The sequence below is a fragment of the Aotus nancymaae genome, unplaced genomic scaffold (assembly GCF_030222135.1).
Source record: "Aotus nancymaae isolate 86718 unplaced genomic scaffold, 86718_ANA_hifiasm-v0.15.2.pri h1tg000040l, whole genome shotgun sequence".
Lineage (NCBI taxonomy): Eukaryota > Metazoa > Chordata > Mammalia > Primates > Aotidae > Aotus > Aotus nancymaae.
Genome location: NW_026988454.1, coordinates 118,427,931 through 118,439,462, shown reverse-complemented (window position 1 = coordinate 118,439,462; position 11,532 = coordinate 118,427,931). Strand labels below are relative to the sequence as shown.

General features: G+C 47.4%; 1 protein-coding gene across 1 annotated transcript; it reads left to right on the top strand.

Moving 5' to 3' along the window:
* Positions 1-2,869: 2,869 nt before the first annotated feature.
* Positions 2,870-7,894, top strand: MAD2L1BP (MAD2L1 binding protein). Its single transcript, XM_012448738.3, has 3 exons — positions 2,870-3,021; positions 3,487-3,752; positions 6,980-7,894. Exons 1-3 carry the CDS (start codon positions 2,976-2,978, stop codon positions 7,490-7,492), a joined length of 825 nt encoding a protein of 274 aa, XP_012304161.2. The 5' UTR covers positions 2,870-2,975; the 3' UTR covers positions 7,493-7,894.
* The last annotated feature ends 3,638 nt before the right edge of the window (positions 7,895-11,532 follow it).

Below are 11,532 nucleotides of genomic sequence, written 5' to 3'. Positions count from 1 at the left end.
ACAAGTGTGAGCCACCATGCCCAGCCAGACCCAGTATTTTAATCATTGTACTTTTATAATATGTTTTGACCTCTGGTCCCTACTTCCTGAAATGCACCCTTTTCTTGGCCTCCATGATCTGACGCTTGTCTTTTTTTTTTTTCTTTTTTAGGGACAAGGTCTTATTATGTTACCCAGACTGATCTCAAACCTCTGGATGCAAACACTCCCCCACCTTGACCTCCCAAAGTGCTGGGATTACAGGCATGAGCCACCATGCCTGGCCCTACTTGTCTATTTTGTTTTTGGAGGCAGGATCTCCCTCTGTTACCCAGACTGGAGGGCAGTGGTGCAATCACAGCTCACTGTAGCCTCAACCTCCCAGGCTCAAGCAATTCTTCCAGCTCAGCCTCACCAAGTGCTGGGAGTATAGGCATGAGCCACCCGGCCATTTGTCTATTTTTCTTTATCCTTCTGTGGGTATGCCTTAGTATTCTCCATAGGTTCTGTCTCTCTGGTCATCCCCTAAACATTAGTGTCTTCAACATCCTAACCCATTCTCACTCCACGCCATCCCTGGGTGATCTTATCCACTCACATGCTGATGGCTATTTTTTTTTTTTTTTGAGATGGAGTGTTACTTTGTTGCCCAGACTGGATTGCAATGGCACAATCTCGGCTCACTGCAACCTCCGCCTCCCGGGTTCCAGCAATTCTCCTGCTGCAGCTTCCCGAGTAGCTGGGATTACAGGCATGCACCACCATGCCCAACTAATTTTTGTATTTTTAGTAGAGACAGGGTTTCACCATATTGGCCAGGCTGTTTTCGAACTCCTGACCTCGTGATCCGCCTGCCTCGGCCTTCTGAAGTGCTGGGATTACAAGTGTGAGCCACTATGCTCAGCTGCTGATGGCTCTTAAATACTTATCTCTATTCCGAATGGCATTCCTCAGTGTTTCCATTCATTGTCCTACGGAGACATCAAATTCAATCTGTGAAAAACTGAACTCATCTTTTCTCCTACTCACCTCCCACCTCAATAAATCTGGTCCTCTTTTAGTGTTTCCTCCATCCTTTTTTTTTTTTTTGAGATGGAGTTTCGCTCTTGTTACCCAGGCTGGAGTGCAACGGCGCGATCTCGGCTCACCGCAACCTCCGCCTCCTGGGTTCAGGCAATTCTCCTGCCTCAGCCTCCTGAGTAGCTGGGATTACAGGCACGCGCCACCATGCCCAGCTAATTTTTTGTATTAGTAGAGACGGGGTTTCACCATGTTGACCAGGATGGTCTCGATCTTTTGACCTTGTGATCCACCCACCTCGGCCTCCCAAAGTGCTGGGATTATAGGCGTGAGCCACCACGCCAGGCCCCATCCTTTTTTTTTTTTTTTTTTTTTGAGACGGAGTTTTGCTCTTGTTGCCCAGGCTAGAGTGCAATGGCTCAATCTCCAGGGTTCAAGCCATTCTCCCGCCTCAGACTCCCGAGTAGCTGGGATTACAGGCATGTGCCACCATGCCCAGCTAATTTTGTATTTTCAGTAGAGACAAGGTTTCTCCATGTTGGTCAGGCTGGTCTCAAACTCCCGACCTCAGGTGATCCGCCTGCCTCAGCCTCCCAAAGTGCTGGGATTACAGGCATCAGCCACCATGACTGGCCCCATTCTCGCCTTGCTGCCAAGGCTGGAGTGCAGTGGCATGATCATAGCTCACTGTAAGTGTCGAACTCTTGGAATCAAGCAATCCTCTGCCTCAACCTCCTGAATAGTTGAGACTACAGATGTGCACCACCACACCTAGCTTTTTTTTTAAATTTAAATTTAAATTTAAAAATTTTTTCTTTTTAAATCAAAGCTACTGCAAATCAATTTAATTTTTAATTTTGCAGAAACAGGGTCCCCAATGTTGTCCTGGCTGGTAGCGAACCCGTGGCTTCAGCACCCTCCTTCCCTCTGTTATTGAATGGCACAACTGACCATACAATTGCTGAAGTTAGAAACCTGCTTGTTTTCTTGTCAGTCTCTTTCTATTCCTCCTCCTCCTTGCATCAATCACCAGGTTATGTTTACTAGACCTCCTAAATATTTCGAGTTTACCCAATTATCTCCACCCAACCGTGACTACCCTAGTTTAGGCTGCTTTCATTAAGTACTTGGGTAACTGCAGTCACTACCTCTAACTGGTATCTCTCCTTTCTCTCTTATCCTCCCTGTAATCCAATCTCTACCCTACAGCCAGGGTAGAGATTAAATTTATAAGAAGTAATTTAATCAGGCCACTTTCCTACTTAAACCTTTCAAAGCTTCCCCATCCGCCTACAGGATCAAGTCCAAACTCTCACGTGGCTTATATGGTCGCGCCATGGTCTGGCTTCTGTTGTTCACTACAGCCTTAACTCTTAAAAGCATGAATTCTTATCATTTCTTGGACAGAGTATGCTCTTGTCTCAAGGTCTGCAGGAGCTCTAGGCCCTCCTCTTTACCGTGCTGACTTACCCTACAGGTCACAGATTCACATATTTTTTCTGGGACCACTCCTTCCCAGCCCCTACCCACTCTTGTTTTTCGCTTCCACAGTCCGTGTACACGCTTCTGTATAATTTATCACATTGTATTGTATCTATAGGCAGTGAACCCCTTGAGCACTGGGTCTGTGCCTGGCTTGTTCTCTGCTGAGTCTCCAGCACCTAGAACAGGGCTTGACACGAAGGAGGTGCACAGTGGGTAGTGAACGCAGGAGTGAATGGATGCGGGAGGGCTGGTGTCTTCTGGAAAGCAGCGCTCGGTGGCTGAGAAGCGTGCTGGGCAAGGGCTAGCTGTACACTTGCCAGGGTGTTAAGGAAGGAAAGCAGGATTCAATTCCCATCCATCTAGCCTCCCCCACGCTGCGACGGCGCCGCGCTTTCTTCCGGCCCATCTGAGCCGGAAGTGGAGGCGTGGCCTTCCCATGATGTCCCGCGTTACCTTTATTGTAACCGCAGCAGTAGAGGGAGGAAGTCGTGATGGCGGCGCCAGAGGCAGACGTTCTGTCCCCGGCCTCAGTCCCTGGTAAGACATAGGGTCCAGAGTTTGGGGAGCCTAGGGGACCTGTTTCTTCCCTACTGTCGCGCCCTCCATTCATTTATCCTCTAGTCCTCTCCCCAGCCCGTCTTCCCTGTCTTCCGGGTGTCCTACACGGTTCTGGCTGTCACTCCATCGCCCTGTGTCGTTCTGGACCCTGCTTGACTACACTTTTGACTGACTTCCCCAGATCAGGTCCCGCTGCTTTCTGAGCGGAGCCCTAGTACTACTTCCGAAATCCCCCCATTATCTTGCAGTCAGTTAAATCTCAGGCAACAGGAATCAGGAATCTCTCCCTGCCTCTCCCACAATGTAGGCTGCGGAGGGTATATGCGTATGTCAGAGTGCCCCTTTTCGCAGGGTGGCAGGTATGGTGGCCACAGGGAATCAGAAGATTGACTTTGGCTTTTATGTTTTTTATTTTTCTCTCTCGACCCTCTTTTCACCTTCCAGATTTGGAGTGGTATGAGAAGTCCGGAGAAACTCACGCCTCTCAGATAGAACTACTTGAGACAACCTCTACCCAGGAACCCCCCAACCCATTGGAGCCCTTTTGCCCAAGAGACTGCATGGTACCAGTGGTGTTTCCTGGGCCTGTGAGCCAGGAAGGCTGCTCTCGGTTTACCTGTGAACTTCTAAAGCATGTCATGTACCAACGCCAGCAACTACCTCTACCCTATGAACAGCTTAAGCACTTTTACCGAAAACCTTCTCCCCAGGTAGGCACAGGCTTTGGGAGCAAGTTGGTGGGAAGACTTTGTGGCTCTTAGATGGGAGGCAGGTAGAAAAGGGGTCTAAGAGGATCACAAGGTCAAGAGATCAAGACCATCCTGGCCAACATGGAGAAACCCTATCTCTACTAAAAATACAAAAATTAGCTGGGCATGGTGGCATGCACCTGTAGTCCTAGATACTTGGGAGACTGAGGCAGGAGAATTGTTTGAACCTAGGAGGCAGAGGTTGCAGTGAGCCAAGATTGCACCACTGCACTCCAGCCTGGCAACAGAACCAGACCCTGTCTCAAAAAGAAAAAGAGGGGCCAGGCGCGGTGGCTCACGCCTGTAATCCCAGCACTTTGGGAGGCCGAGGCGGGTGGATCACAAGGTCAAAAGATCGAGACCATCCTGGTTAACATGGTGAAACCCCGTCTCTACTAAAAATACAAAAAATTAGCTGGGCACTGTGGTGTGTGCCTGTAATCCCAGCTACTCAGGAGGCTGAAGCAGGAGAATTGCCTGAATCCAGGAGGTGGAGGTTGCGGTGAGCCAAGATAGTGCCATTGCACTCCAGCCTGGGTAACGAGAGCGAAACTCCGTCTCAAAAAAAAAAAAAAAAGAAAAAGAGAAAGAAAAGGGGTCTAAAATCTTCAGAGCCTGTCAGCGTAAGCAACTTCCAGGGCTTCAGTCACTTTCTCCCTACTCTAGTCTTTGGTAGCCTAACCCTTCTGGCTTTTTCTCCTGTTCTTTCTTTCTTTCAAACTCATGTGTTGCATTTGGACTTCATGAACTGTCTCTTTTCAAGTCTCCCTCTTTCTGCCAGGCTGGAGTGCAGTGGCACCATCTCTGCTCACTGCAACCTCCATCTCCTGGGTTCAAGTGATTCTTCTGCCTTAGCCTCCCCAGGAGCTAGGATTACAGGCATGTGCCACAATGCCTGGCTAATTTTTGTATTTTTAGTAGAGACAGTTTCACCATGTTGGCCCGGCTGGTCTCAAACTCCTGACCTCAGGTGATCTGCCTGCCTCAGCCTCTCCCAGAGTGCTGGGATTACAGGTGTGAGCTACTGTGCCTGACCTGCATGTTTCTTTTTAATAGCATCCTGTTGTTTAATTTCTGTTTTAACTTCCTTTTTTTTGAGATGGAGTCTTGTTTTGTCACCCAGGCTGGAGGACAGTGGCACAATCTTGGCTCACTGCAACCTCTGTCTCCCAGGTTCAAGTGATTCTCCTGCCTCAGCCTCCCGAATAGCTGGGATTACAGGCATGCACCACCACACCCGGCTAATTTTTTTGTTTGTTTGTTTTGGACAGAGTCTCGCTCTTGTCATCCAGGCTGGAGTGCAGTGACGCGATCTCAGCTCACTGCAACCTCCACCTTTCGTGTTCAGGCGATTCTCCTGTCTCAGCCTCCCAAGTTGCTGGGATTACAAGCATGTGCAACCACGCTGGGCTAATTTTTGTATTTTTAGTAGAGACGGGGTTTCACCTCTTGAAGTCCTGACCTCAGGTGATCCACCCACCTTGGCCTCCCAGAGTGTTGGGATTACAGGTGTGAGCCACCCCGCCTCCACCCCATCCCACCCCCATGAACTTCTTTTGCCTGAGGATATTATTGAATTTTTGAAGTTTTTCTTTGTTCCTTGCAGTATCTCAGTTTCTTCAGAATCCATTCCCCATTTGTTTGTTCTGGTCTTTGACTTCCATGTTGGAGGCTTTTATTCTGTGTCTGGTGAATATTTAAGAATAAATCAGGCCCAGCACCGGTGGCTCACGCCTGTAATCCCAGCACTTTGGGAGGCTGAGGCGGGTGGATCACTGGAGCTTGGGAGTTTGAGACCAGCTGAAATACAAGATTATTTGGGTATTACTAAAATAATACAAGATTAGCTGGGTGTAGTGGCAAATGCCTGTAATCCCAGCTGCTCAGGGGGCTGAGGCAGGAGAATTGCTTGAACCCGGGAGGCGGAGGTTGCACTCCAGCCTGGGCAACAACAGTGAAACTCCATCTCAAAAAAAAAAAAAAGAATAAATCATTACAAGCTCTGTTTGCATACCTAGGCCTTATGAGCTGATAGACTTCACTATAAGGAGATTAGATGGTAACCTGGTGATCTCTTTGTGGGGGGATTCTTTAAACATAGTATTGGAAAATCTTCCCTCTGAGTGGGGGAGAAATTTGGCAGATGATCTAAGCATCTTTACACAGATTTCTTTTCTTTTTTTTTTTTTTTTTGAGACGGAGTTTCGCTCTTGTTACCCAGGCTGGAGTGCAATGGCACTATCTCGGCTCACCGCAACCTCCGCCTCCTGGGTTCAGGCAATTCTCCTGCCTCAGCCTCCTGAGTAGCTGGGACTACAGGCATGCGCCACCATGCCCAGCCAATTTTTTTGTATTTTTAGTAGAGATGGAGTTTCACCATGTTGACCAGGATGGTCTCGATCTCTTGACCTCGTGATCCACCCACCTTGGCCTCCCAAAGTGCTGGGATTACAGGCTTGAGCCGCTGCGCTCGGTTTTTACTCAGATTTCTATTCATTTCCCCATATTCACTCTTGCCTCTGTGGTGCCTATATCACCAATTACTAAACCTTTATGGGGTTCTGCTGTGTGAATCAGTTTGGATCCCTGGGGGGTCCCTTCTGTCAGCACTTGGTATTCAGCTCACTTGAACTCTTAACTCTTCATCTGCTTTCTATCTTCCAAACTTTGAGTTTGCCTTTGGCCAGTGTTGTATAGTCTCCATTTCTTTGCCCTTCGGAGTTCTCTTTCTTGCCTTTCGTCTTCTTTCCTTCCTTTGTTTCTTAATTTCTTTTCTCTCATTTTGTAATATTTCAGGGGGAAGCACAAATAAGCATGTGTTCAGTTTACTATGTTTAAGTGGAAGAACAAGTTCAAAGTTATGTTTATTAGACCAAATAATCCTCATTCCTGTTATCACTTGTTATGCCACCAAATCTCTTGTCTAGTTGCTTATATCTGGATGTCCTCCACCTTCAGAACACTGTTTGCTCTTCTAAATGTGGGAGAATTATGGTTTTGTACAAATAATATATTTTCCTTTTCAATATAATGCCCTCTGATAAAACACAGTGTTTTAGCTGTGGCAGTTCATTGAGCTAGAAATTTGGTCCTATAAGTCTATGTACACATCCCAGCAGGGTTCTTTTCAAAGGGCATTCACTTCTCCTTGCCTTATCCTTCTCTCCCACCATTGTTTGTCCTCACAGGCAGAGGAGATGCTGAAGAAGAAACCTCGGACCACTACTGAGGTGAGCAGCAGGAAATGCCAACAAGCCCTGGCAGAACTGGAGAGTGTCCTCAGCCATCTAGAGGACTTCTTTGCACGGACACTAGTACCACGAGTGCTGATTCTCCTTGGGGGCAATGCCCTAAGCCCCAAGGAGTTCTACGAACTCGACTTGTCTCGGCTGGCCCCCTACAGTGTGGACCAGAGCCTGAGCACAGCAGCTTGTTTGCGCCATCTCTTCAGAGCCATATTCATGGCTGATGCCTTTAGCGAGCTTCAGGCTCCTCCACTTATGGGCACCATCGTCATGGCACAGGGACACCGGGACTGTGGAGAAGATTGGTTTCGACCCAAACTCAACTATCGAGTGCCCAGCCGGGGCCACAAACTGACTGTGACCCTGTCATGTGGCAGACCTTCCATCCGAACCACGGCTTGGGAAGACTACATTTGGTTCCAGGCACCAGTGACACTTAAAGGCTTCCGCGAGTGAATGAGCGCTTCTTAATCCTGAAGACACAATGGCTGAATTATCTTTCTCCATGTGGCACTGAATCACCCATCTAGTTTGGAGTTAGAGTTGCTTCCTGGTGAAAGAGGAGGCAGCTCTCCTTCTGGTTGTCTGCCTCCTTCCTCAGATTTCCTGGTGGGCTGATGGCATGTAGCTGTGACTGTAATCATTGCTGAACAACATCTCTTTAAATCAAAGGTTGATCTTCCCAGAGGGTGCTGGGTCAGTGTTTCTGTTAGGGGTTGGAAAGCAAAGATGGGTCCATAGACAGACACTCTATGGAGGTGGTCCTTTCTGTTCTTTGCTGTGTCCTTTCTGAATTTTTACCAGGAACATAATGTGGATGTGACTCATGAACTTAAATATAAATAGATTCTTACTGTATTTTCCTGAAACTGTTTTGACTTGAAGAAACTTGTCAGGCTTGGCCAGGCACGGTGGCTCACACCTGTAATCCCAACACTTTGGGAGACCGAGGCGGGTGGATCACGAGGTCAGGAGTTCAAGACCAGCCTGCTAAGATGGTGAAACCCCGTCTCTACTAAAACTACAAAAAAGTTAGCTGGGCATGGTGGTGGGTACCTGTAATCCCATGTCGCACACTGCACTTCAGCCTGGGCGACGAGTGAGACTCGTCTCAAAAAAAAAGGCCGGGTGCGGTGGCTCATGCCTGTAATCCCAGCACTTTGGGAGGCCGAGGTGACAGATCACAAAGTCAAGAGATTGGGACCATGGAGTCCAACACGGTGAAACCCTGTCTCTACTAAAAATACAACAATTAGTTGGGCATGGTGGCGCACGCCTGTAGTCTCAGCTACTTGGGAGGCTGAGGCAGGAGAATCGCTTGAACACAGGAGGTAGAGGTTGCAGTGAGCCAAGATCATGCCACTGCATTCCAGCCTGTTGACGGGGAGACGCTGTCTCAAAAAAAACCTTGTCAGGCTTGAGGCTATTTTGTCTTTCTCCTTGGCCTCTTCTGCTTTTAGAATTTTTTGTTTTATTTTTTTGAGATGGAGTCTTGCTGGAGTGCAGTAGCACAATCTTGGCTCATTGCAACCTCTGCCTCCTGGGTTCAAGTGATTCTCCTTCCTTAGCCTCCTCAGTAGCTGGGACTGCAAGTGCCTACCACCACACTCAGCTAATTTTTGTATTTTTAGTAGAGATAGGGTTTCAACATCTGGCCCTGTGCTTCATTTGTAGTAAACTCTGAGCAGGTGTGCTGATTAGTGAGCTGGAAGGGACTACCATACTCGGCCAAACATCTGTTTTTGGAAGCAAGTTGAAGACAGAATCCTCACCTTGCTGGTGTTGGGGATAGGTGTATGCATGTGTATGTATGATATAAAAATGGTATATATAGGCCAGGCAGGTGACTCATGCCTGTAATCCTGGCATTTTGGGAGGCCGAGGCGGGCAGATTGCCTGAAGTCAGGAGTTGGAGACCAGCCTGGCCAACATGGTGAAACTCTGTCTACAATAAATATAAAAAAAATTAGCCAGGTGTGGTGGGTGCCTGTAATCCCAGCTATTCGGGAGGCTGAGGCAGGAGAATTGCTTGAATCTGGGAGGCAGAGGTTGCAGTGAGCCAAGAACTGCACTCCGACATGGGTGACAGAGTGAGACTCCATCTCAAAAAAAAAAAAAGTATATATATGCACACATGTATACATAGTATAAGATACATGTATGTACACATAAAATACACTCTTTTTTAGTATACATACTGTGTTTTAAGCACTTACATAAATTATCTAACCCTGACAACTTTGCAGTGCATGAATTATTGTCCCCATTTTATACATGAGGTTAGGGGAGACTGAGCAGCTTGCCTAAGTGGTGAAACTTGGATTCATCTACACTACCGCACATCCAATGTGATTTTACTCTGAAATATTTAGCCAGGATTTGCCTTGCCCAAGGCATTAGCATCAAAAAGCTTCAGGATTCCTTTCTGGCTTTAGATTCTTGTGTCTGCCATGGATCATGCAATAGGTGCTGAGTAAATATGGAATCAATGAAAGCAAAAAAAAAAAAAAAAAAAAAGCAAAACACCTGGGCTCTTTTCTGTGCTATGGCTACTCGAGAGAGATTCTGCCAGCCAGAATTTTGGCTGTTTTTCTGTCTAATGCTATTATAGAGGAGAGATTGGGCCTTGTCTCCCACTCAGGGAAAGGAAAGGCTGAGGGGTCTGCCTAAAGGGAGTGCGGGTGGTCCTGAACAAAGGAGTCGTAAATCGTTTTGAGATAACACATTAAGCCAAGCAACTCCCTAAATACTAATTTTATTTATTTACTTGTATTTTTGAGATGGATTCTCACTCTCTTGCCCAGGCTGCAGTGCAGTAGCATGATCTTGGCTCACTGCAATCTCTGCCTCCCAGGTTCAAGCAATTCTCCTGCCTCATCCTCCCAAGTAGCTGGGATTACAGGCCTGTGCCACTATGCCCGGCTACTTTTTTTATTTTTAGTAGAGATGGGGTTTTGACATGTTTGCCAGGCTGGTCTCAAACTCCAGACCTCAGGTGATCCACCCATCTCAGCTTCCCAAAGGGCTGGGATTATAGGTGTGAGCCACCACGTCTGGCCAAATACTAATTTTAAAAGCCTTCATAAACAATGCTTAAGGCTGGGCATGGTGGCTCATGCCTGTAGTCTTGACAGGGTCTCACTTTGTCACCCAGGTTGGAGTGTAGTGGTGTGTGATCTTGGCTCATTGCAGCCTCGACCTCCTGGGCTCAAGTGATCTTCCCATGAGGCTAGAGGAGATTGAGTAACTTGCCTAAGTGGTGAAACTTGGATTTGTCTACACTACTGCACATCCTATGTGGTTTTACTCTGAAGTATTTAGCCAAGATTTGCTTCCTAAAACTTTGGGAGTCTGAGGCGGGCGGATCACTTGAGCTTAGGAGTTCAACACCACTCTGGCTAACATGGCGAAATCCTGTTTCTACTAAAAATACAAAAAAAAGATGGGCATGGTGGCACACACCTGTAGTCCCAGCTACCTGGGAGGCTGAGGTGGGAAGATCGCTTGAGCCCAGGAAGTCTAGGCTGCAGTGAGCCAAGATCACACACCACTACATTCCAGCCTGGGTGTCAAAGTGAGATCTTGTCAAGACAAACAACCCCCCAAAACCAACAATGCCCAGATAATTAAAGTATCTGGGTAATTTAGACACTTATTTATCTACTGGGGCCTGGGTCATTCTGATTTCATGAGTGCTCTTCAAAGGAATCCAGAAATGAAAATATCAATTAGCAACATTAACAGTAAACCCCATCTCCTTCCGTGGCAACAAGCTTGCTGAGGAACCTGTTTATGTTTGTCCTTGGCTGGGGACTCAAGAAGTGAATGTGAAGAAGTGGTCTAGCGCAGGGAGTGAAGAGCTCCAGCTGCAGTGAGGTTCTGGTCTTTCATATCTTGCTACCATTTGGATCTAAAAACAACAGTTGTGGGTGGCAGTTGATGAGAAGGTGTAGTCTGTAAATGTTACCCTTTTTGTATCTCTCTCCTCACCTTCCTTTTGGAAGGTGTTATCGTATACCTTGCCCCGTTGCCTAGATCTTCATTTGTCCTTTAGAATAGGGTAGATAAAAAAGCGGCTGGTGAAGATGGAAGAGAATGGATGGACCTCATTCTGTAAGACCTGGCTTGGGATGGGGTGGGGGTGGAGGCAGTGGAGTTGTCAGAATCTTAATTAGAGCCAGGAGGAATCTCAAATTCTTTTCTTCACAGATCTTTCTGAGGTCAAGAAGTGACATGACAGGGGTGAAATAGTACAGTTAGTGTCAGCTTTGGGGGTTTGTATTGTTTTTCTTTCCAGACCCCAGGTGCATATACGGAATAGACTCTAAATGTCAACTATGTGAAAGGGCTCAGGGAGGGCCATTGAAAAAGGCTGGGTTGGGACCTCCAACCCCACATTGTAGCCTAACTGCAGTAGGGGAAGCCATGCTGTGGCCGTGACAACTGAAGACATCCCATCTCAAACTCCGGAAAGGAAAAGGGAGGGGGTCTGATGT